Source organism: Zophobas morio, unplaced genomic scaffold (genome assembly GCF_036711695.1).
Source record: "Zophobas morio isolate AGI-343-1 ecotype UQ-CSIRO unplaced genomic scaffold, CSIRO_AGI_Zmor_V1 ptg000021l, whole genome shotgun sequence".
Classification (NCBI taxonomy): domain Eukaryota; kingdom Metazoa; phylum Arthropoda; class Insecta; order Coleoptera; family Tenebrionidae; genus Zophobas; species Zophobas morio.
In genome coordinates this window covers 14,704,458-14,731,456 of record NW_026972126.1, presented here as the reverse complement: position 1 = coordinate 14,731,456, position 26,999 = coordinate 14,704,458, and the positions used below count along the sequence as shown (strand labels likewise).

At 33.3% G+C, this 26,999-nt stretch overlaps 2 protein-coding genes across 2 annotated transcripts; one reads left to right on the top strand and one right to left on the bottom strand.

Moving 5' to 3' along the window:
- Positions 1-10,683: 10,683 nt before the first annotated feature.
- LOC135131689 (thioredoxin domain-containing protein 2-like) lies at positions 10,684-12,223 on the bottom strand. The gene is made up of 7 exons (XM_064059535.1): positions 12,211-12,223; positions 11,903-12,152; positions 11,616-11,856; positions 11,519-11,570; positions 11,380-11,472; positions 11,077-11,338; positions 10,684-11,026 (listed from the first exon to the last, which is right to left on the bottom strand). The coding sequence occupies exons 1-7, from the start codon at positions 12,221-12,223 to the stop codon at positions 10,684-10,686; spliced, it is 1,254 nt and encodes a 417-aa protein (XP_063915605.1).
- Positions 12,224-23,150: 10,927 nt separating this feature from the next.
- Positions 23,151-26,307, top strand: LOC135131688 (trichohyalin-like). The gene is made up of 4 exons (XM_064059534.1): positions 23,151-23,252; positions 23,978-24,370; positions 25,231-25,515; positions 25,948-26,307. Exons 1-4 carry the CDS (start codon positions 23,151-23,153, stop codon positions 26,305-26,307), a joined length of 1,140 nt encoding a protein of 379 aa, XP_063915604.1.
- Positions 26,308-26,999: the final 692 nt, after the last annotated feature.

Below are 26,999 nucleotides of genomic sequence, written 5' to 3'. Positions count from 1 at the left end.
CAGGGACACTAATGAATATTTTTTTAATAACTCGCTGGGCTCGCATTTTTATTGTTCTTTTTGCATTAATTTAGTCACCAAGGTTACTTAGTTTTCATTGTAATGATTCTCGAGACCGCCTTATCAAACTAAATGACTCTAAAAACATCAATCTTTCAAATTCGAGCGCAGCGAGCACTTTTAGGATGTTCAATTCCAGAGATATTAAACTCATATTTTTTCGACAACAAAATTTTTCTTAATAATTTAGCTTCTCAGGGACATCAATGAATATTTTTTTAAATAACACCTGAACGTGCTCGATGCGCTCGCATTCAATTTGTTCTTTTTTTATTACTTTAGTGTCAAACAAACATTTACAAATGAACGGTCAGCAATGCTACTTATTTTTTATTGTAATAATTCTCGAGATCTCCTTGTCAAAGTAAATAACTCTACAAAAATCCAATTTTTCATAACTCATATTTTAACGACAACTACATTTTTGTTAATAATTTAGCTTCCCAAAGACACCTATGAATATTTTTTTGATAACACCTGAACGTGCTCTCTGCGCTCCAATTCTGATTGTGTTTTTACTTCCCGAGTGTAAGCAAAGGAAGTATTGTAATCGAGTCCGTCGACCGACTCTCTACTTTTACGTTTTCTCGATCTTTTATGACCCCTAGAAGACGATGAAATAGGTCTCCCATTTCCGTCTGTCTGTTCGTCTGTCCGTCTGTCTGGCATCCCGGATTTTTATTAGACAGATAATCTCCGAAAGTACTGGACCGATTGTTGTGAAATTTTGTACTTATATTAGGAATATCATGTAGATGGTAAAACGCTAACCAAAATTTGCCTAATCATCTCCACCACTAATGCGATGACGTCACTTCAAAATTGTACATAGTAAATAGGTTTTAAATTGTATAAAATAACATAGTCCTACACATGTAGCTTACGACTCCGATTTGAGTTTTTACCCGAAACGTCCAGATTTTTGGAAAAAAAATCAAAATTATAAAACAACATTTTGCAATTTAATTTTGAATCTGCCAACCCGAATGCTTTGAAATGTTGCAGATGTTAATTAATGAATGCGTAAATTTACTTCATTGATTTACTCAGGAAAATTATCTAAAATGTACAAAATATGGTGAGTCTCTTTCGATTTGCATAAACAGGGTGACTCAAAAAATTAATGGATGCGTGAATTTATTTTATTGATTTAATTAGGAACTACAAAACCGAATGCTTTGAAATCTTGCAGATGTTTTAAGGTTATAAAGAGCATAATAAATGTTTAGTCAAAATATATTTGCTTATCCCCTCCAAAAAATTGATGTCGTCAGCTCGAGAGTTTGTCGAATAAATCCTATCTAAACTGTACAAAGTATGATGAGCCTGTACTTGTAATTTATCATTCCATTCTTATATTACTTCAATTTGCATATACCGGGTGACTCAAAATAAAAATGAATGCGTAAATTTATTTTATTGATTTACTCAGGAACTACAAAACCGAATGCTTTGAAATCTATTGCGAAAAAAAACATAATAGGCATGCAGTCATCACGTTTCCGATAGCGAGGGAAGTGACGACTGTCTAAACTCTTTAGACCAATTTTTTTTCTTTAGAAATAAGAAATAAATGTTATTGCGATTAAGTAGTACGATTAACGTTTTTTTTAACAGCCTACGATCTATTAGTTTCCATTCTCGCTTTACAAAAGAACATATAATTTACCCCGCCCACCCACCCCATTTCAGTGAGTCATTTTGTCTAGTCCGAGTTAAGGTGGATATCAATTGAAGAGAGATAAAAATCGTTGGAATGAGAACAGCGTGTGTGGGCGGGGCTAGTACCTGTTAAGATAAGATTGATTTTGGTAAATGACGTAACCCCTAAAAAAAAAGGGTGGGTAGTGGGGGTAGTCTTGCTAAAATAAGACTACTTAGTTGTGGCAAACGACATACTCTCTGGGAAAATAACGGGCGGGTGGGCGGGGCTAAACTTGCTAAGCTAAGACTGAACAATATTAAGAGTGGTCACTGGAACTAAGAAGGGGTGGGTGGGCGGGGCTACTGCTTGGTCGTAAAACTAGAAAAAAGCTAAATTTAGAAATTTGATTAACAATTTACCAACCTTACAATAACTTTAAAACGTCTGCAAGATTTTCAAGTTTCAGTTTTGCAATTCTTGATTTATTCAATAAAACAAATTGATTGATTGATTTTTTTTGGGTCACCCTGTATAAGAAAATCTAAAAAATATGAATGCAATGATAAATTGCAATAAGTATAGACTGATCATATTTTGCACATTTTGGATAGGATTTATTCGTCAAAATTTTGAGATGACGTCATCAATTTTTTTGGGGTGGATAAACAGATACATTTTCCTTAAAAGTTTACCATGCTTACAATAACTTCAAAACGCCTGCAAAACTACAAAGTATTCAGTTTTTGAATTATTGATTTAATTAATGAAATAAATTGACTCAGTCTTTTTTTTTATACAGCCTGTATAAACATATCTAAAAAAATATTAATGCAGTGATAAATTACAAGTATAGATTAATCATATTTTGCAGCTTTAAGGCAGGATTTATTCGGTACTATTTTGAGGTGACGTCATCAATTTTTTGAAGGGGGTAAGCAAATATATTTTAATTAAAAATTTATCATGCTTATCATAACTTTATAACATATGCAAGATTTCAAAACATTCAATTTTGCAGATTCAAAATTAAATTGCAAAATGTTGTTTTATATTTTTTTTTTTCCAAAAATCTGGACGTTTCGGGAAAAAGTCAATGCCGTCATAAACAACATGTGTAGGACTATATTATTTCATTCAATTTAAAAGTCATTTACTATAGTAACGTCATCACATTATTGGTGGGGATGACTAGACAAATTTTGGTGGGCATTTTACCATCTGCATGATATTTCTAATTTAAATACAAAATTTGACAACAATCGGTTCAGTACTTTCGGAGATTATCTGTCTAATAAAAATCCGGAATGGCAGACAGACAGACGGACACACAGACGGAAACGGGAGACCTATTTCCTCGCACTGTAGTGTAGGGGTCATGAAAGGTCGAGAAAACGTAAAAGTAGAGGATCGGCAGACGGACTCGATTACAAATAGACGGTCACCAAGTCTACTTAGTTTTTATTGTAATAATTCGCGACATCTCCTTGCCAAAGCAAATAACTCTAAAAAAATTGGTCTAAAGAGTTTAGACAGTACTTCCCTCGCTGTCGGAAACGTGACGACTGCATGCCTATTATGTTTTTTTTTCGCAGTGGATTTCAAAGAATTCGGTTTTGTAGTTCCTGATTAAATCAATAAAATATATTTACGCATTCATTAATTTTTTTGAGTCACTCTGTATATGCAAATCCAAAAAATATAAATGGAGTGATAAATGACAAGTACAGACTCACCATATTTTGTACATTTTAGATATGATTTATTCGGCAAACTTTCGAGCTGACGTCATCAAGTTTTTGGAGGGGATAAGCAAATATATTTTGACTAGACATTTATTATGCTCTTTATGACCTTAAAACATCTGCAAGATTTCAGAGCATTCGGTTTTGTAGTTCCTGATTAAATCAATAAAATATATTTACGCATTCATTAATTTTTTTGAGTCACCCTGTATATGCAAATCCAAAAAATATGAATGGAGTGATAAATTACAAGTACAGACTCATCATATTTTTACAGTTTAGATAGGATTTATTCGGCAAACTTTCGAGCTGACGTCATCAATTTTTTGAAGGGGATAAGCAAATATATTTTGACTAAACATTTATTATGCTCTTTAGAACCTTAAAACATCTGCAAGATTTCAAAGCATTCGGTTTTGTAGTTTCTGAGTAAATCAGTAAAATAAATTTACGCATTCATTAATTTTTTTGAGTCACCCTGTATATGCAAATCCAAAAAATATGAATGGAGTGATAGATCACAAGTACAGACTCATCATATTTTGTACATTTTAGATATGATTTATTCCACAAACTTTTGAGCTGACGTCATCAAGTTTTTGGAGGGGATAAGCAAATATTTTTTGACTAAAGATTTATGATGCTCTTTATAGCCTTAAAACATCTGCAACATTTCAAAGCATTCTGGTTAGCAGATTAAAAATTAAATTTCAAAATGTTGTTTTATAATTTTGATTTTTTTTCCAAAAATCTGGACGTTTCGGGTGAAAAGTCGATTCGGAGTTGTAAACTACATGTGTAGGACTATGTTATTTTATACAATTGAAAACCCATTTACTATGTACAATTTTGAAGTGACGTCATCGCATTAGTGGTGGGGATGATTAGACAAATTTTGGTTAGCGTTTTACCATCTACATGATATTCTTAATATAAGTACAAAATTTCACAACAATCGGTCGAGTACTTTCGGAGATTATCTGTCTAATAAAAATCCGGGACAACAGACGGACAGACGGACGGACAGACGGACGGACAGACGGACAGACGGACGGACAGACGGACAGACGGACAGACGGACAGACAGACGGAAATGGGAGACCTATTTCTTCGTCTTCTAGGGGTCATGAAAGATCGAGAAAACGTAAAAGTAGAGAGTCGGCCGACGGACTCGATTACAATACTTCCTTTGCTTACGCTCGGGAAGTAAAAAACAAACATTCAAATTCGAGCGCAGGGCGCACGTTCAGATGTTTCATTTCCAGAAATATTAAACTCATATTTTAACGAAAACAAAATTTTTCTTAATTATTTAGCTTCTCAAGAACACCAATGAATGTTTTTTTAATAACACCTGACCGTGCTCGCTGCGCTCCCATTTTAGCGTCAAAAAACATTTACAAAAGAATGGTCACCAAGTCTACTTAGTTTGTTTTGTAATAATTCTTGAGATATTCCTGTCAAGGCAAATTGCTTCGAAAAAAACACTTTCTAAAATGCGAGCGCAGTGAGCACGAGCAGGCTGTTTCGTTGTTCACAAACAAACTTTGAACTTACTTTTTTAGACAAAAATGAAATTTTTTTCAATAACCTGGCTTCTCAAGGATATCAATGAATAATTTCGGAGGTTTCCACGATCGGAATCAACACATGATCGTTTTCCGGGTTGGAACCGTGTAAAACCCGGAAAACGATCATGGACATCAATGAATAATTTTTGATGCGCTCGCATTTTGAACGCTCTTTCTGTTATTCTCAGAGAATACGAGCGCAGTAAACATATTTAGATTGCCAGAGTTTCCCAAATCTCAGTAGATAATCACTAACATTTTTAGGATTCACGTTTTTAGACAATAACATAGTTTAAATTATTATTTAATTGTAGATTTTTTATAACGTGCTAAAAAAATTATTCAGTTAATTTTGTTGATATTCTTGACTTAATTAATAAAAAAGTTGACTACAATCGCTCTAGAACTTTTTTCGTACTCTAGGGGTCATGAAACGTTGCGAAAACATAAGTAGTAAGTCGCCCGATGGACTTGATTACACACAACCGGTGTCCCACTTTTTATGGGAGAGCCTGTATAATTGACCCTCCAGTAAAGTAAACTACGAGCCGCCACTGAGTTCGAGTAAAACCAAAAGTTGTTGTAACTTTCATAATTTAATACTTTTTAACCACAAAACTTTACAGGATGGTAATTTATTTTTGTTGTCGACGACGTAATTGGACCACATGTACACTTCAACAGGTAAGTTTGTAAAAATTTTAATGAGGCTAAAATTTTAAGCTGCTCAGAATAATCATCACGAGACTCTCGAGAAAATTCCATTCTACTATCAGATGGCCAGTACATTTATTTATTTAAACTATGGAAACACAGTTAAACTGAACAACGATGAAATTTTGGGTTTCTATGGGAGCTTCAAACGAATAGATTTTGATTAAATATGTCTGAGTTTTGCACTTAAATTAGTGCCTTTTTGGATAAATTTTTCTATAATTGAAAGCTGTTTACTTGATGTTAGTAATAACATAACTATTACGCAATTTAAAATGCTAATAATATGAAAATAACTACAAAATTGCTGGGTAGACAGGAAATGCGCAAAATGATGAATAAAAAAAATCAATCTTTCAAAAATAAATGTATTTAGAAAGCCTATCAAGGAAAATTATGTGAACATCCGGTTCTGCTTAATGAGTTTTACGACAAATAAAAAAATTGTAGGTGTAATCAGTCAAACAAGTGATTTCTACACGTACACTTGTAAACACACATGTACGAAGTCTCTGAGGATGTTAAAAAAACGCGTACGAAACGTTTGGACGTAACGAACAATTAGTTGAAGATGACGTGCACATTATCAAAACGTGGTTGAAGACTCAGTCACACCTGCCGGAAACGATGGGTAAGTTGGGTTTGATTTTCCAGAAACCAAAGTCGTTGTTTCAGAGGATGTCAAAATTAAGAATTTTCTTAATTTGAATAAGTTCAGTATCGAAAAAACAGAGCAAAAAATCTATATGTATTATACTATCAGAGCGTGATTCCTGACATATTTGAAGTAAGTAATCCAAGACTGGATGGGGTGATAAATGTCTTTGATACAACGTAAGTACTTTTACTCTGTTTACCAAGAAGTATAATATTTTTTAAGGTGTATATTTTTTTGAAGTTATTGTAAGCATGGTAACTTTTTAATCAAAATGTGTCTGTTTATCAACTCCAAAAAATTGGGGCGACCGACAAATTTGCATTTTTCTCGCTTATTGTAAGAGATATATCAAAAATAAGCACCACAATCGTAATTCTGAGAAAATTTATACGCCCATTTGGCAATGGATTTGCAAATTTCGAATTTTACATTCACCATACGAGTTTTTTGTGATTTAGCAATTGTAATGTCGAACGATGCTCGAATACTGAATAATACACGAATGTTACAGGCTCCAGGATAACTTTTTTTGTATGTTTTTTTTTCCTTTTTTGTGTTATTTCTACGACCTTTTAATATTTTTTTGTTCCATTTTTTTCTCATTGCTTTCCTCCCTGAAAAAGAACTTGTAGTGTAATTCTGTAATTATTTTGTTCTGTACGATAAAATGAACTGAAATGATAATAAAATACTGGTCAAATGTTTTACCAGAATTCACTTGAAATCCCTTACTTATTGTGTATTGTACAGTCGTAAGAAAAATCATGTGAATTCAAAAAATATATTCTCAATCTGTGTTAAAAATAAATTCAACAATGAAATGCATCTAATCTTCTGTATGTAGAGATTTTTGTTCGTTCACGGCATTCACAACCCATTTATAACACATTTTCTTCTAAAAGAGCGTTAAATCTTTTATGTATAGATTACCCATTTCCCAAGATTCTAAATCTTGTATATGCGATAACGTTTATCACCTTATTCTCTCTGCACGTGCTGTACATGACATGAATTCAGCTTTGTATGCAAAATATTAAATTAGGTTGTACTTTAAACATCAGCTAACATATCAAAAAGCTTTTAGAGTAAAGAAAAACGTATTTTTAGAATTCTTTTTTTATTTTTGCCATAATTTTAATACACAAGTAATAATCTTTGTAAATTACAGATGTACTTACTCTACTAAAATTCTCGAATAATTATAATTCCGCTTTGTCTGAACCCAACTTCCAACATTAAAATCACAACAATTAAACAAGTTTTGTAATTTACATAACATCTGCAATTATTTCCTCTAAACTTCAGAGTAACTGACTTGAAAACGTATTTCTTACTCAAAGCAGTTATCAAACACATTAAGAAAGCTTAATGTGTCTTTATGTTGTTTCTGGTGAAATGGATATTGAGTTTACAAGTATTTATTAGACACAATTCAAATTTGCGAAATGTAAATGTGTATTTCCGTTATAATAAATACACATTAAACATTCGTACATTGCACAACAAAATTTAAAATATATGTAAATTTAGCAAAAGAGTGACCGATGTTTACACAGTCAGAAGTTATCTAAAACATAGCAAACATCAAGCTAATACGTTTCGAAAAATTTCAGAGTATGCGAATTCAAAACGACTATATTATAATAACACATGCTATGCATTATTTCAAGGCGATAAATATTCATTTAATATTTTTAATTCCCGAATTTAAGCTAAAGAATAGTGATTAGGATATATCCGGCGAATAACCACTTTCATGTTTTCTCGACATTTCTTGACCCTCTGAAACTATAGAACCGATTGTTGTCAAATTTCATACGCGTATTAGGAATATCCTATTGATGATAAAACGCTGTCATTGTTATTGAAATTTTATCAAACAACATGTTCCTGTAATTGTGGGTTATGAATCCGCCTAAAGATTTTCCGCTTGGAAGCAAGATTTTCGCAAAAAATCTAATTTTCTGGATGCCTTCTTCGTGTGTACTTATTGGGTTTATCACAAAAAAAATTCATTTACCAAAATCAATTCAAGGTCACTTGCTCTGGAATCTCCTAATTCTAACCTCACCAATTTTGACTTGAACTGCTTTGAACTGACCCGGTCCTACTTATCTGACCAAAAAAATCTAAAACGGATCAATAGATTAAATAGATTAGATTCTTTAAACAAAAAAAAAAAAAAATGAAACATATATAACAATTAATAACATACTCCAAATCTCCAAATCGCTACAAGAGTTTCTACAAGAGTTACGACCTGGATTTTAACTTTTGATTGTGTGTTGGGGTGGATTTTGCTACCTATGCGATTTTCGCGACTTTGAGAACTTTGGTCCGTTGGCGGATTTAGCCAATTTGGCAATTTTGACGATTTGGCGATTTGGCGGTATGGCGATTTGACGATTTGGCGAATTGGCGATTGGGAGATTTAGAGATTTGGAGATTTGGAGATTTGGGGATTTGGAGGTTTGGAGGTTTGAAAGTTTGGAGGTTTGGACGTTTGGAGATTTAGAGATTTGGAAATTTTGATTTTGATTTGTAAAGGGACTTTGTATCCGATGGACAAATTTTTGATTTTGTACAAACTGTTAAATTTAAAGGGTGTCAAATTGCAAATTTCGGTGACTTTGGCGGCATTAGCGACATTGGCGAGTTTGGCTATTTTGGTGACTTTGGGGACTTTTGCGATTTTGGAGATTTTGGACACCTTGGTGACTTTCGAGACTTTCGATAGTTTCGGGACTTTCGAAACTTTGGGGATTTTTGGCACTTTTTCGACTTTGGCGACATTACCAACATTGGCGACATTGTTGACTTTGTCGAATTTGACGACTTTGACGACTTTGGCCACGTTGGTGACTTTGGCGACGTTGGCGACTTTCGTGATGTTAGAGACATTGGCGACATTGACGACCTTGGAGACTTTTGTGACTTTGACGTCTTTGGGGAGTTTGGCGACTTTGGAGCCTTTTGCTACTTTGGACACTGACGACTTCGGCGCCATTGGTGACTTTGGCGACTTTGGAGACTTTTGCTACTTTGGACACTTTGACCACTTTGGCGAATTAGGCGACATTGGCTACTTTGACGACATTGGCTACTTTGACGACATTGGCGATTTTGGCGAATTTGGCGACTTCGGCGACATCGGCAACATTGGGGACTTTTGCGAGTTTGGCGTCTTTGGGAAGTTTGGCGACTTTGGAGCCTTTTGCTACTTTGGACACTGACGACTTCGGCGCCATTGGCGATTTTGGCGACATCGGCGACTTTGGCGACTTTGGCGATTTTGGCGACATTTTTGGATTTTGGGATTTTTGCTACTTTGGACACATGGCGACTTCGGCGACTTTGGCGACTTTGGCGACTTTGGCGACTTTGGCGATTTTGGCGACTTGGTGACTTTGGCGACTTGACGACGTTGGCGACGTTGGCGCTTTTGGCAACTTTGGCTACTTCAACGACTTTGGCGACTTCAGCGACATTGGCCACGTTGGCGACTTTGGCGACTTTACCGACTTTGGCGACATTGTTGATTTTGGCGATTTTGACGATATTAGCGACTTTTGCGATTACTGCTACTTTGAACACTTGGCGATATTGACGATTTTGGCCACTTGGTGACGCTAGCGACTTTGGAGGCTTTTGCTACTTTGAATACTTTGGCCACTTTGGCGACTTTGGTGACATTTGCGACTTTTGCGACTTTTGCGACTTTGGCGACTTTTAAGCCTTTGACCACTTGGTGACGTTGGCGACTTTGGGGACTTTTGCTACTTTGGACACTTTGGCGACTTAAGCAACATTGGCGACGTTGGCAACATTGGCGAGTTTGGCGACTTTGACGACCTTGGCGACTTTGGCGACTTTGGCGACTTTGGCGAGTTTGATCACATTGGCGACTTTTGCGATTTTTGCCACTTTGGACACTTTGGCGACTTTGAGGGCATTGAAGACTTTGGTGATGTCAGCGACTTTGGCCACGTTTGCGACCTTCGCGACTTGCCGACGTTGACGACTTTTGCGAATTTGGCGACATTGTCGACTTTTGCGACTTTGGGGACTTTGGTCACTTTGGAGCATTTGGCGACTTGTTGACGGTGGCGACTTTGACAACTTTGGAGAATTTTTGCTACTTTGCACACTTTGACCACTTTGACGACTTAGGCGACATTGGCTACTTTGGCGACATTGGCGACATTGGCGACTTTGACGACATTGGCGACCTTGGTGACTTTGGCGATTTTGGCGACATTGGCAACATTGGCGACTTTTGCGATTTTTGCTACTTTAGACAGTTGGCGACTTTGGCAAGTTGGTGACTTTGGCGACATTGGCGACCTTGAGGACTTTTCCGACTTTGGCATCTTTGGGGAGTTCGGCGACTTTGGAGCCTTTTGCTACTTTGGACACTGACGACTTCGGCGCCATCGGTGACTTTGGCGCCTTTGGCGACTTTGGCGACTTTGGAGACTTTGGCGACTTTGGCGACTTTGGCGATTTTGGAGACTTTGATGACTTTGATGACTTTGGCGACTTGACGACTTTGGCGACGTTGGCGATTTTGGCGACTTTGGCAAGTTGGTGACTTTGGCGACATTGGCAACCTTGAGGACTTTTGCGACTTTGGCGTCTTTGGGGAGTTTGGCGACTTTGGAGCCTTTTGCTACTTTGGACACTGACGACTTCGGCGCCATTGGTGACTTTGATGACTTTGGCGACTTGACGACGTTGGCGACGTTGGCGACGTTGACGATTTTGGCGACTTTGGCTACTTCAACGACTTTGGCGACTTCAGCGACATTGGCCACCATGACGACTTTGGCGACTTTGGCGTTTTTGGCGACTTTCGGGACTTTCGAGATTTTTATAACTTTCGGGATTTTCATGACTTTCGGGACTTTCAGAAATTTCGGAACTTTAGGAAGTTTCGGGACTTTTGGCACTGTGCCACCTTGGCAACATTACCGACATTGGCGACTTTACCGACTTTGGCGACATTGTTGACTTTGGCGATTTTGACGATATTGGCGACTTTTGCGATTATTGCTACTTTGAACACTTTGGCCACTGTGGCGACTTAGGCGAGATTGGCAAGTTTGGCGACATTGGCGACTTTTGCGACTTTGGCGACTTTTAAGCCTTTGACCACTTGATGACGTTGGCGAGTTTGGCAACTTTGGAGACTTTGGTAGTTTGGTCACTTTGGCGACTTAGGCGACATTGACGACGTTGGCAACATTGGCGACTTTGGCGACTTTGGCGACTTTGGCGACATTGGCGACTTTGGCGGCTCTGACAAGTTTGGCGACTTTGGCGATTTTGGCGACATTGGCGACTTTTGCGATTTTTGCTACTTTGGACACTTTGGCGACTTTGGCGACTTTGGTGGCATTGAAGACTTTGGTGATGTCAGCGATTTTGGCCACGTTTGCGACTTTCGCGACTTGCCGACGTTGACGACTTTTGCGACTTTGGCGACTTTGGTCACTTTGGAACATTTGGCGACTTGGTGACGGTGGCGACTTTGACGACTTTGGAGAGTTTTGCTACTTTGAACACTTTGACGACTTTGGCGACTTCGGCGACATTGGCTACTTTGGCGACATTGGCGACATTGGCGACATTGGCGACATTGGCGACTTTGGCGGCTCTGGCGACTTTGGCGAGTTTGGCGATTCTAGTGACATTGGTGACTTTGGCGACTTGTGCGAGTTTGGCGACTTTCGGGACATTTATAACTTTGGCGACTTTGGCGACTTTGACGTCATTGGAAACTTTTGATTGAATTGTGGTTTCGATTGTGATTGTGGTTACCAGTGTTAGACATGATCTAGATATTTGTATCTAGATAAATATTTGGTTATCTATTATCTGTATATAGATAAAATCAGTGCATGCTGAAGCAGTGCATTTACATGTACAAGAGGCATTTTTTTAAAGGTAACATATTGCTTTATTATTTACAATTAATAAAACAAAACTAATCGTTGGCTCCATCTCTCAACCGACCGATGATCGAGAAACCCTGGAATCTGTCAATGTTTCGGCTTAGGCGAACGGAGTTCTGAAATGCACTATAATTATCTGTTTACTGAAGCTCTCATATTTTAGAGTAGAAATGATTTGAAAACAGCACATTGAGTCATCGAAAGCTGCGCGGAGAAAATCGACCAGTGGCGTTTAAAATTTTGTTCTTTTAGGGGTCAATGAAAAATGTTCTTGTGGACGTAAATGTTGAAAATTGTAAAAAAAATATTTCACTAATTATTTACTTCTCCTGCAAGTACAGTTTTGTTAGCGTGAAATATTTCAGAGCCTTATAAGTTTCAATGAAATTTATAAATATATCCTCATGGTTAAAATGTGAGTTTTTGACAATTTATGCTATTTCAAGATTTTCAGCAGATAATTAGCAGTAACAGTGTTAAATTGACTGTTCTGTGGTGTTTGTAATGACAAAGAGATTAGTAGGTAAATAGCACAAAGAAGAATTTTATTTATGTTTATTTTATTATGTATTTTCATAAGAAGTTTATTTTTGTTTTGAATAAATTGTTTACAATTTAATACGAATATTTAATCATAAAGAGATGGAAAAATAATACAGAATAAATAATAAAGAAAAATTGTAAACAGCGAAAATCAAATTCTTACTCCAAGAAAAAATAATTTAGGCGGCAACATTTGAAATATTAATTTTAAAAGGTTCATTAAAAAAATAAATAAAAACTTGTTATCAGTTGTTGCATTGGCCAAAATTTCAGGAAGTATTTGTTTTTTTTTGTATCTATTGTCTAGATACATTTCGAAAAAATTGAAAATTATCTGTATCTAGATAATTTTAAAAGTATCTGTCCCCAACACTGGTGTTTACAATTGTGACTTTGATTTTGATTTTAGCTCTTGTAACCCCGTGATTGTACAATTCGTACAATTAAAACTACTACAGAAATCAAAAATATTTATTTATAAATATTTTGTACATTTAAAATTCCAAAAATAATTCCCTCATATAAAGAAAAATGGTCTGTGAACTACGTATTTTATCTAATCTAATCGCCAGTTTAAAACGAATTATTAAAAAAGATTAAACCATGAATATTCATATTTCGTAATTTCAGCGCTCCATAATATTTTGTTGAAGTGGTGCATCAGTCAAAAAAACTTCGAAAATTACCCCAAAAAAAGCTGTTCTAAATTTTTCTCTACGATTCTTTAAGCAAGTCAACCAAAAGAAAAAAAAAGTATACATTGCGGCTTTAGGATCAAACAAATCCCGTGTTCACTTTGTATAATCAGCTCAACCTACACCAGACATGTGCTACTGTGATACTAATAAAAAATGCAAAATAAATCACCGTTGTAAACCAGTAACTACCAATAATTATAGCCTTTCAGGTCATACTACACTCGTTGCAGCCTGACAGCGCCTGATTAAAACTCAAATTCCAATAAATCACTCATTAACTGTTACCAATAATTTAATTACTACCTCTTTTCAAAACGTGCTCTCTTTGCACCCGAACAACTCCGAATCCCGGAATTCGATATCGACACACTCAAACTCTTTCAATGAGCGAGTGCATCAAAGACATGCTTTTTATGGATGATGAAACGTAGATCTTCACCAATTTGAAACAAATGCAGAATTTACTAGTATCTGAAATGTAAATTTCTCCCTTTCGGGCTAGATTTGAATAAATTTGAACGAATAAAACGCACCGAGAATGTAATGTAGCTTGAAAATGGTCGTTCGGAATTTTTTCACGTTTCGATAGGATTTAACTAGATCGGGATGCAGAACGAATAAAACATAGCCGGTGCTTTGATCTTAGTGATAACGGCCGAAATGATTTCGGGGAGTAAAGTGAAACTGACTGAAATGGGCAGAATGTGATCGATCTAGGGTTGGAACTAAGCACTGAAAAACCATTTCTCTATATATTTTTTTTAATTATATCCATCAGTTTTGACATGAATGTTCTGTTTAATACGAACTAAGCGGACACGTTGTAAGTAATTAGATGGCATGTTAATATTATTGCCATTAATTAACTGGCAATTATTAAGCCCTCTTCTAATTACTTGTTACGGACGAGTGCGCCGAAATGGGTCACAATTTCAACGTACACATGGAAATGGACATATATAAATTGATGACTTTTAAACAAATTAGCTTTTTATAACAATAATTAAAATGGTTTTCTTTTAGTTAATTAATAACAAGAATCTTTAGAGAGAAGGAAATATGCAAATAGGTAATAAACCCTAAAGCTAATTACCTAACGTTAATTAGACTTTCCACAAATAGGGAAAAATTTACATTTTAAATCCCACGATGCATATCTCTTTTTAATCAGATGTAATAAACCCACATTCATTTTAATTTGGTGATTCTCATATCCGTTTAAATTCGTTTCCTTCCCCTAGGAATCGATTAACAAAGTAATGGATCTTTAAAGGGGAGCAATTTCGCTTAAAGTAAATACGTTTCAACCGAAAGAAGTGGGTACTTTGGCTGAGTGAAAATTCTACTTACGCACTGATTAAAGAAAAAGTGTTATTTGTCGAATTATTCGTTTGTGAGCAAAATTCTTCACAGATGTATAATTGGTTGCATAAGTTAAAAAACTTATAGGATCAATAAATCATTGAAGTCGGGCACTTCCGGTACAAGCCACTGAAGAACCTAGTCTAAAAATAATCGGAATTTGTATTTTACAGAATAATATAAAGCTTATACCATATTGTAAATAAAGTAGGCGTCCCATTTTCGTTTGTCTGTTTGTTACTAGCAATCTTCAAATGTAAAATATTGTACTTCTCTATACGTAAGTAGTTTTTTAGTCTGTTCTTATTTTTCTTTGCGTAGTTTTATACAAGATGTCTCGTTCCGTTCATCCGCCGAATCGATTAATGTCAAATTTTCTATATATGTTGGTAACATGATATACATGGTAAAACGCTAAACAAAATTTGTCTAATCATCCTCACTAACAATTTTATGACAGTACCGCAAAATTATGCGTAGTAAATACTATTTACATTTTCATAAAGTAATATACTGTACTAGTGATTCATGAATCCGCCTTGATTGTTGACCCTAGGCATCCAGATTTTGGTAAAAAAACGTTCCATGAATTGACATATATATGTTCCTCATAAAAAAATGATTCAAAATACAGCACATCGTGTTTCTTCATATAATACAAGTCTGTAGTATTTTTATCATATTTCAACAGAATTTTCCTTGCCCCTGAAGTGCTGGTCGACAAATCCTGTTTCTTTGAAAAATCATCAAAATTTTTGCGATATTTGTTTTCTGATAACCTGTATAAAGAAAAAGCAGTGGTACCAGTAACAGATCTGCAGCTTTTTTGAGTTCAATTTTTCAATCGTTCAATTTTTTTACGTTTTTTTTTGTTTTTTAAATTTCTAGATTTGCGATTTTTTGAGTTTTCAAGCTTAAATTGTTCAGTCTTCCAATTTTCCAACTCTGAATTTTTCAGTTTTTGGACTTTGCAATTTTTAGATTTGAGTTCGTCGAGTTTTCAATTTTTAATTTTTCAATTTTTCGATTTGCAATTTTTTGTTTCCGTTTTTTGTTTTCCTTGTTTTTTGAGTTATTCGATTTTTTAATGTTTCGATTTTATAAATTATTGTTTTTCCAATTTTAATTTTCTTACTTTTCCGTTTCTTCAACTTTTCGATTTGCGATGTTTCAATTTTTTATTTTCCGGTTTTTGAAAATTATGATCTGCAACTCTTAAAGTTTTCATTTTTAAATTTTTCAGTTTTTCGATTTTCCAACTTTCGGATGTTTCAATTTTTAGATTTGCAGTTTCACGAGTTTCCAATTTTTAATTTTTCAATTTTTCATGTCTTCAATTTTTTGATTTGGAATTTTTCATATTGGTTTTATTTTCTTTAATTTTTCAGTTTTTCGGTTTTCAGTGTTCTGATTTTATTTTAATTCAATGCGAAATTTTTCAATTTTTGGATTGTTCAGTTTTTGGTTTTTTCAGTTTCTCAGTTTTTCAGTTTTTCGTTTCTTCAATTTTTAGTTTGCATTTTTCTAGTTTTCATTTTAAATATGTAGTAATTTTTTTATTTTACGATTTTAGAATTTTTCGATTTTTCAATTTATGGATTTTAAAACTTTTTCATTTATTCGATTTTTAATTTTTCGACTTTTAATTTTTCAGTTTTTCGATCTCTCAGTGTTACAGTTTTTCAACTTTACAATTTTGATTGATCCTATAATTTTCCAATTTTTCGACTTTTAACGTTGTCGATTTTTAGTTTTCCAACATTTCAATTTTTTGTTCCTTCAGTTCTTTGATGTACAAAATTTGGATTTTCCATTTTTTCGATTTTGCAATGTTCATTTTATCAATCTTTCAATTTTTTCCGATTTTTTAGCTTTCCGATTTTTTAGTTTCTCGATTTTTTATTTTTCGACTTCTCGAAAAAAAAAATAAAAAATTGTGAAAGAGTAAAATTAAAAATTTGAAAATGAAAAAGTGAAAAATATAAAACGAAAACTAAAAATGCACAAATTTGAAATTAAGGACTTTACATTTTTAGGAAACAAAAAATTATCAAATCGAAAGCTTAAAAATTGAGAATCATAAAAATTGAATAAGTGTAAAATCGATATATTGAAAAAAATTGAAAAATTTAATTGGAAAATGAGGAATTGAGAAATCAAAGATTGACAATTTGAAAAATTGAATAAACGAAATATTATAAAATCAAAAGAAACATTGAGAAAATAAAGAAAATAAAATGACAAAAAATTATAATATAAAATTGGGAAAATGAAAAATAAAAATCAAGAACTTGAAAAATCGAGGAAACGAAAAATTTTAAAATCGAAAAATTAAAAACTAAGAAACCGAAAAATCGAATAATGAAAAACTGTAATATCGGAAAATTGCAAAATTAAAAAAATACAAATCGAAAAAGAAAAAAATTTGGAAGTCGAATAATTGAAAAATTGAAAGAATTAAAGTTGAAAAACGAAAAACTATGAAACCGACACTTTGAAAACTGGGAAAACTAAAAAATAACTAAATTCGTCGAATATAAATAAATCCAGATTTTTTCTTTGTTTCTTCGTGTTTTAGGTTTGCAATTTTTCGAGCTTTCATGCTTAAATTTTTCAGTCTTCCAATTTTTCTAACTTTGAATCTTTCAATTTTTGGACTTCGCAATTTTTCGATTTGAGTTCCTCGAGTTCAGTTTGTTATTTTGCAATTTTTCGATCTGCAATTTTTTGGTTCCCGTTTTTATTTTCCTTATTTTTTCAATTATTCGATTTTTCAATGTTTCGATTTTATAAATTTTTATTTTCCCATTTTAATTTTTTCACTTTTTCGTTTCTTTGACTTCAATTTTTCATTTTTTTCTTGGTTTTTCAGTTTTTGGATTTGCAATTTTTCGTTTTGGTTTTTTATTTACCTTACTTTTTCAATTATTCGATTTTTCAATGTTTCGATTTTATAAATTTTTGTTTTTCCAATCTTTATTTTGTCACTTTCTCGTTTCTCCAATTTTTCGATTTGCGATTTTTCAGTTTTTCATTTTCCGGTTTTTTGAAAATTATGATATGCAATTTTTAAAGTTTTCATTTCTAAATTTTTCAGTTTCACCAGTTTCCAATTTTTAATTTTTCAATTTTTCGATCTTTCAATTTTACCTGTCTTCAGTGTTTCGATTTGCAATTTTTGGTTTCGGTTTTATTTTCTTTACTTTTTCAATTTCAATTGTAAAATTTTTCAATTTCGGATTTTTCAGTTTTTGTTTTTCTCAATTTTTCGATTTGTAATCTTTCTTTTTCAGTTTTAGATGTTTCAGTTTCTCGATTTTTTCAGTTTTTCATTTAATAAGATTAATAATAATTTTACAATTTTGATTGATCCTATAATTTTCCAATTTTTCGACTTTTAAAGTTGTCGATTTTTAGTTTTCCAATATTTCAAATTTTTGTTCCCTCAGTTCTTTGATGTACAAAATTTCGATTTTCCATTTTTTCGATTTTGCAATGCTTCATTTTATCGATTTTACAATTTTTTCCGATTTTTTAGTTTTTCGATTTTTTATTTTTCGACTTTTCGAAAAAAGAAAATTAAACAATTCTAAAAGTGTAAAACTGAAAATTTGAAAATGTAAAAATGAAAAATATAAAACGAAAACTAAAAATGCACAAATTTGAAATCAAGGGCTTGAAATTTTGAAGAAACGAAAAATTGTCAAATCGGAAGATTAAAAATTGAGAAACATAGACACTGAATAAGTGCAAAATCGATATATCGAAAAAAATTGAAAAATGTAACTGGAAAATGAGGAATTGAGAAATCAAAGATTGACCATTTTAAAAATTTAAAAAACGAAAAATTATAAAATCGAAAGAAACATTGAGAAAATAAAGGAAATGAAAAGACGAAAAATTGTAATATAAAAATGGGAAAAATTTAGGAAACGAAAAATTTTTATTTCGAAAAATTAAAAACTAAGAAACCGAAAAATCGAATAATGAAAAAATGTAATATCGGAAAATTGCAAAATTAAAAAAATACAAATCGAAAAAGAAAAACATTTGAAAGTCGAACAATTGAAAAATTGAAAAAATTAAAGTTGAAAAACGAAAAATTATGAAACCGAAACTTTGAAAAATGGGAAAACTAAAAAATAAATAAATTCGTCGAAGATAAATCCAGATTTTTTCTTTGTTTTTTCATTTTTTAGATTTGCAATTTTTCGAGGAATTCCAATTTTCCAACTTTAAATCTTTCAGTTTTTGGACGTTGCAATTTTTCGATTTGAGTTCCTCGAGTTTTCAATTTTTAATTTTTCAATTTATCGATCTGCAATTTTTTGGTTGCTTTTTATTTTCGTTATTATTTCAATTAGGTATTCGAATTTTTAATGTTTCAATTCCATTAAATTTTGTTTTTCCATTTTAATTTTTTCACTTTTTCGTTTCATTGACTTCAATTTTTTTTTTTCAGTTTTTCAATTTGCAATTTTTCGAGTTGAGTTTCTCGAGTTTTCAATTTATAATTTTTCAAATTTTCGATTTACAATTTTTTCGATTCCATCTTTTGTTTTCCTTATTTTTTCAATTATTCGATTTTTCAATGTTTAGATTTTATAAATTTTTGTTTTTCTAATATTTATTTTTTCACTTTTTCGTTTCTTCAATTTTTCGATTTGTAATTTTTCAATTTTTCATTCTCCGGTTTTTTGAAAATTATGATATGCACCTCTTAAAGTTTTCATTTTTAAATTTTTAAATTTTTCGGTTTTTCAACTTTCGGATGTTTCAATTTTTAGATTTGCAATTTTTCGAGTTTTTAAGGCTTAAATTTTTCAGTCTTTCAATTTTCCAACTTTGCATCATTCAATTTTTAGATTTAAATTTCTCGTTTTTTCATTTTTTCATTTTTCAATTTTTCATTTCGGTTTTTTATTTTTCTTATTTTTGCAATTATTCGATTTTTCAAGGTTTAGATTTCATAAATTTTTGTCTTTCCAATTTTTATTTTTTCACTTTTTCGTGTCTCCAATTTTTCGATTTGTGATTTTTCAGTTTTTGGTTTTTCAGTTTTTTGAAAATTATAATATGCAACTCTTAAAGTTTTAGTTTTTAAATTGTTCGTTATTTCAATTTTTCATGTCTTCAATTTTTCGATTTACAATTTTTTGTTTGTGAAATTTTTCGATTTTGGATTTTTCAATTTCTGATTTTTTTCAATTTTTCGATTTGCAATTTTTTTTTACAATTTTAGATTTTTCAGTTTCGCGATTTTTCAGTTTATCATTGATTTGCATTTTTCTAGTTGTCATTTTAAATATGTAATAATAATTATAATTTTTAAAATTTCTCTCTTTTTCAATTTTACTATTTTAGAATTTTTCTATTTTTCAATTTCTGGATTGTTTAACTTTTCGATTTTTAACTTTTCGACTTTTGGGATCTTTCAGTGTAACAATTTTTCAATTTGACAGTTTTGATTAATTTTATAATTTTCCGATTTTGCAATTTTTAAATTTTCAATTTTTCGATTCAATTCGTTTTTTCTTCTTTCGAATTTTTCGGTTTTAAGGTTCTCAATTTTTACTTTTCCAATATTTTAAATTTTCATTCCTTCAGTTCTTTGATTTGCAATAATTCGATGTTACATTTTTTCGATTTCGCAATTTTTCATTTTTTCAGTTTTCAATTTTTCAATTTTTTCAGATTTTTTAGTTTTTCGGTTTTTTATTTTTCGACTTTTCGAAAAAATTAGAAAAGTGTAAAACAGACAACTTAAAAATGAAAAAATCAAAACGTATAAAATAAAAACTAAAAATATACAAATTTGAATACTTACTCACTCACTGACTGACGAAAAATTGTCAAACTGAATTTGAATTTGAAAATATAAAATTGGGAAAATGAAAAATATAAATCAAGAAGTTGAAAAATTCAGGAAACGAAAGATTTAAAAGTCGAAAAATTAAAAACTGAGAAAAATTATGAAACCAAAACTTTGAAAAATGGGAAAACTAAAAAATTTAAATTGTGACTGTCTGTCGTCTGTGTTAGTGATATTTATTAGACATATAATCTCCGAAACTACCGAACTGATTGTCCTCAAATTTTACATCTATGTAACGAATGTCGTGCATTTTGTACAAAAAGAACCTTCAAGTGAAATCCTTTACTTTGAAGATTCACAACAAATTTCCCTGCAATCTTTTAACGACAAAGCAAATATTGAAGCAGACAGATAATAAACAAAAAATAAAAAACTCCGAGTTAAAAAAATTATATCTTATCCAATTCGTAAAGTCGACGTATAAAAAAATGTTCGCCTTTTCCTTTTTTTTCTTCCTTATCCCAGAATTTTTTTTGTGTGTTCCTGTTGACACAAGTTCACATTCTGCCACATGCCACAACAACAAAATGGCAAAAGAAGAAATCCCAAACTATTACTGGCGAGAATACGGTGGAAAAATTCCTGCAGATGCAATCCCTGGTGGCCGAGACATCAACGGAGACAACGTCTACATCGGACAAGCTTATATGCAAAACAGGGGTTTATTCATAGGCCAAATTAAACCTGGATCGACCGAAGTGTTCATTACAAATCACGGAGTCACAAAAGTTGACAAATACATTAAAGTGAGTAGAACACAACAAGAGTTAAAATAACTAAATTGTGGACAGATTCTTTGTGGTTTTCCACCGGAAAGCTTCGTGTGGCTTCCAACCAATGCCACTATTCTTCATCTGACGCTCTTAAACAAGCACAGCATAATCGCAGGCCACGAAGATGGATACGGTACCATGAATATCGGAAAAATTAAGACTTTCGTGGTCGGAAATGCATATTTTCACTGGCCCGATGTTCGAGGTGAAGATCCTGGAGTGAAGGATTACGAAGTTTTGGTTTACGAAGAACCGAAAATATAAGTGTTCATAAAATAGATATTTTTTAATTTTATAGAAGTGAATCAAAATAAAAAATTCATGATACTAAAAACGTGCCTAAAAATTACATTCGACGTATACGCAAACCTAACAAAATTGTGCACAGCCAGCAAGTCAAACAAATTGACACTCCTGCGGTAAAACTCATTAACACCAGCACTACACTTGACATCAAATTAGGTGATTCAAGCCTGCGACCCAGCCGAAATCACTATTACCATAACAGCATTATTCCTAACTACATTCCAACTCTAACAAACAAATTTCGGTAGCTTTTATCATCTGCGACCCCATAACTTCAGTTCTAAGCATTTAAACCCTTGAGCATAACAGTTTATACGCACCTAACATAATCACCATCTAAATATTCTCCTGTGTAATACTAATAACACGAGCGTTACGTTCATCGAATGAAATTTAAGTCGACAGGTAAAAATCGGTTGGGACACGTTTAGGCCATTCTGCATCTGTTATACACCTGGCCCTGGTCTTATACGGCAGCGCACCTTGTTTTGAGGCCGCATTACACAAAAAGTATTGTTCGGTTTTTCTAATTAAATTTGGGTAATTCAAGCTCGCCAAGTCCATACTTGAGGGTTGTAATGCGATATTTGTTGCTGAAAGTGGGTGAAATGAGTGAGAATTTGCAAGCACAGGGTGAGAGGGTGAGAGTGTGAGAGTGCACGTGGGGGTGTGTTTGCACATGTTATGGAGGGTGGGTTTGATTCGACCCACCATCTATCTAACAGCAGACAGTTGGCACGGGGTGCACACCTTCGGAGCGATAGGGATTTCCCGTGTTTGCCATCTGCATGTAGGCGCTGCTTCAACAGGGGAGTTTTACGTAAAAGCTCGCTCGAATGACGGACTGATTATATACAAAAACTTCAAAAAGAATTTGTTGGTGTAGCAAGATTTGATTTAAATTAATGGATTACAATAAATTGTTATTGTTATTATTATTATTATTAATGTTGATATTATTATAAATATTTCTGCTGCGTGATAAAATAATCAATTAGATGTAATTTGTGTTACTAATGGTGACTGGTGATTGCTGTCTAATTTTATCAAGTGTGTTCTGAATTATAATAAGAGTAATTGATAATATCTTCTAAAAATACAGAATACTTTGAAAATTTATAAAAAAAAACGTCTTTCTCGTTTCGGTCTGTTTGTCCCTTGTCCCGCGTCTCTCTATTGAAATTCTTTTGAAAGAGTAATCCGACGTTATTTCAAAATTTTGCTGAATGAATTCACTGGGGAATTAATAATGGCATTTAAGAAAGCAAATTGGTGGATAAAACAGAGAAAGAATACAATAGATCGCTGGCTTGACGTTATAAAGTTCTATATAACAAAAGCCCAATTGCGAGTAAATTACATTGAAGGATTTGGAGCTGTCGAATTTATGGAAAACAATAACTGCACATTTTTTAGAAAATTACATATATGAAACATCATTTTTCAAAAAAAGAAAACAATAACGCATACAAGTAACAATAAAATTTATACAAATTTCTAAAATTTTTATAAAAATGTTATTAATCTTGTTTCTTTTTGTCTTTTTGTTTGGTTCTTTTCCTGCTTCAGGCAAAAAAGCTCTATAGACGTAATTTTCAACTTCGAGCACCAAGGGAAACATGAACAGTAAAGCATAATCTTGAGAGTACGTCCAAATGATACAGCGCTTTTTTTATACAGGATATCTCAACGAAATTAATGACAGAAGGAACATATTTCACGTTTAAACAAAAAATTACTAACCAAAGTTTTCTTGAATTTCTGGAAATACAGTAGATATTGTTGTTTTACAGTGCATTCAGCCATTCTTGATTGAGCAGCGAACGAGTGCACCTTGTTAGCAACAGCTAAAGCTAAAGTCATAGTTAACAGTGACTTTCAGGGGTAACAAGTGTGATTACGTGATAGTAAAAGCAGCACAAGAGAATATTTCGTAAAAAAAAAAAAACGCGAGTGCAACTGGTGAGACAAGAAAAACAACAAGGTTATGTCGAATGAGAAAAGGATTGAGAGTGATAAGATTGGTGACGTTTTTGCTGCCTGGCGAGAAAGAGCTGATAATGAGGGAAGTGACAGCAGAGGCGTACGCCGCACGAGAGAAGACGACTCGCCGCGCAAAGAGCCAGCAAAAACATTGAAAAGGAAGAAAGAGAACAAATAAAGCAAGGACAAGAGCCATTGATGGAAATGATGAAGCAACTAATGGAAGAAATGAAACAACTGAGAGAAGAAAATAGAGGGGTAAAAAAAGAATTGCAGACAATAAATGGAATACTGGAAAGAGAAAGAGAAAAATGGAAACAAAAGGAGAGAAGCTTCGAAGAAAGAATCAATAATTTAGAGAAGAAGGTGGAAATAAAAGAGAGGCAAGAAAGAAGAAACAATTTCATAATTACGGGTATGGAAATAAGGGAAAGAACAGATGCAAAAGAAGTAGAGGAATTTTTGAAAAAAGAAATTGAGGCAGAAGTAAAAGTGTTGGAAACAATAATTATAGGGAAAGAGGAAGCAAGAAAATACTGGTTAAGACGCTTTGGGAGGAAAAACAAGAGGTGATGAAAAATAAAAATAAACTGAGAGGAAAGAGAATATATATTGATAATGATTGGACAGTACAAGAGCAAAAAATTCAAAAAGGAATTAGGGAGATAGCTAAAGAGGAAAGAAAAAAAGGATACACAACAAGGGTGGGATATAAGAAGCTGGAAGTAGGGGACAAAATGTATATATGGAATGAAAATAAAGGAAAATTGGAAGAAAAATTTCTCAAATCAAGTCAGCACTAACTGAAGAAAGAAACACAAAGGGGAGGGGTAGTAATGATGGGACAAATAAAGACTTTAGGTTTAAGAATGTAGATTTTGTACATAATAGGGGAATGGGAAAGAAGAATGGGGAAGATAAAAGTGGTTTAAAATTACTCTTTTGGAATATTGCGGGTTTGAAAAAGAAAGATAACTTATTTTGGAACTACGTGAAAAATTTTGATTTTGTGGGACTAACAGAAACATGGATACTAGAGAGAGACTGGAACAAACTGAAAGACGTGTTGCCAAAGGAATTTCAGTGGAAATTGCAAGGGGCAAAAAAAGAAAAACGCAAGAGTAGAGCAAAAGGTGGAATCATAACAGGAGTGAAGAAAGATATAAAAGAAATAGGAGAGAGGGCAATAGAAATGGGAGGCCTAGTTGAAAGAAAATAAATAAAAAAAGATGGAGAATCTGCACAATATATAGTAGAGGAATGAGAAACACGAAACAAGAAATACAAGAAAAAATCGAAGAGTCCGAAGAAGAATTTCTATTGTTAGGAGGGGACTTTAATGCCAGAATAGGGAACAAAAGCAGGGAAAAAGACGGGGAAAAACACGAAAATCGAAAGATAAAGTAGAAAACAAAGACGGAAAATTGCTATGGGAATTAATTGAAGAAAGAGGTTGGGAACTCTTGAATGGGGTGAAGGAAGGGGACGAGGAAGAGGAATTTACCTGGATAGGTAAAAGAGGGGAATCGGTAATAGACTACGTAATAGTAAACGGATTAGCAGAAGAAGAGGTAGAAACATTCAAGATAGGAGAAAGAGTGGACTCCGATCACGTGCCACTAGAAGTAAAAGTGAGGGGCATAAGTAGAGGGAGCGGATGCTTAAGGAATGAAGTAGGAAAAGAGAAGAAGATATGGGTATGGAATGAAAAAGGAATTGAGCATTATAAAAAAAAAATGTTGGAAGTGGAATTTAAAGAAAAAGGAATTGAAAAGAAAATGGAAGGATTAAAAAGAGAAATTGAAAAAGCAGCCATAAGAAAAGAAATTGTAACGACAAATTCAGAAAAGAGAAACAGATGGTGGGATAGTAGATGCAGAGATTTAAAAACAGAAGCAAGGAAATGTTTACGAAGGTGGAAAAAGGGGAAAGGTGTAAAAGAAGAGTACTGGCAAGCAAAAAATAATTATAGAAAACGATGCAAAGAAAAGAAAGAAGAGATACAGCAAGAAGAAGAAGAAGAAAAAATTAAAGCCATAAGAACTGAGCAAGAGGTATGGCAGTATATAAATAAAGAACGGAAGAACAAAATCACGATTAGTGAAGACATACCTATAATACAGTGGAAGAAGCATTTTATAAAACTGTTGAATGGAAAGGAAGAGAGAATTGTAGTGCAAGATAGTAAAACCGGGATTGGTGGTAGAGAAAGGGAAGCGGAGATTCGAGTAGAGGAAGTAGCAAAACAATTAGGAAAACTGAAAAGGGGAAAAGCACCGGGGAGGGACGGGTTGGTAAACGAAGTGTGGATATTTGGGACGGATGGGATGATTGAAAGATTGAGCGAGTTAATGAATGATGTGTGGACGGGTAAAGGTTTTCCCAGGGGAATGGAGAGCAGGACAAATATGCCCAATTCATAAAAAGGGTAGTAAAGAAAAAGTAGAGAATTATCGGGAAATAACTCTTCTAAATACGGCATATAAACTGTACGCAATGGTGTTAAATGAAAGGTTGGCGACAGAGATGAACGAAAAGAGTATATTACCGGAAAGTCAAGCGGGATTTAGAAGAGGTAGAGGGGCTATGGACAATGTATATATCCTGCATCATCTAATAGAAAAAGAGTTGGTAAAGGAAAGAGGTCGGGTATATGCACTGTTTGTAGACCTAAAAGCCGCGTTTGATACGGTGGACAGAGAGTGTTTGTGGGAATGCATGGAAAGAAGAGGACTGAGTGAAAAGTTAATTGTAGCAGCAAGAGAGATTTATAGAGAGACAGTGACTAGTGTGAGAGTGCGAGGAATAGAAAGCGAAATGTTTTGGACGACGAAAGGATTGAGACAGGGATACCCATTAAGTCCCAGTCTGTTTGCTTGTTACATAAGCGATATCGAGGAAATGTTTAGAGGAGTACAAGCGGGAGGAATTGTGGTGGGGAGAGAAAAGGTATGGTGTTTGGCATTTGCATATGATTTGGTAATATTGGCGAAGGATGAATGTGGAATGAATGAGATGAAAAAAAATCTGCAAAGATACTTTAAAAGAAAGAAACTGGAGGTAAATATAGAAAAAACAAAAATGATGGTGTTTAGAAAAAAAAAGGAGAAAAGGG

Coding starts and splice junctions, on each gene's coding strand:
- LOC135131689 (XM_064059535.1), bottom strand. Junction 11,571..11,615: donor ATGTTGCCAACGTCGTCAAT/GTCGCCTAAGTC, acceptor AAGTCTCCAAAG/TTGCCAAACTCGCCAACGTC. Junction 11,473..11,518: donor AAGGCTTAAAAGTCGCCAAA/GTCGCAAAAGTC, acceptor ATCTCGCCTAAG/TCGCCACAGTGGCCAAAGTG.
- LOC135131688 (XM_064059534.1), top strand. CDS start 23,151: ATGGCATTTAAGAAAGCAAATTGGTGGATAAAACAGAGAAAGAATACA. Junction 23,253..23,977: donor TAACAAAAGCCCAATTGCGA/GTAAATTACATT, acceptor GGGAAGTGACAG/CAGAGGCGTACGCCGCACGA. Junction 25,516..25,947: donor ACGTGCCACTAGAAGTAAAA/GTGAGGGGCATA, acceptor GAGGTATGGCAG/TATATAAATAAAGAACGGAA.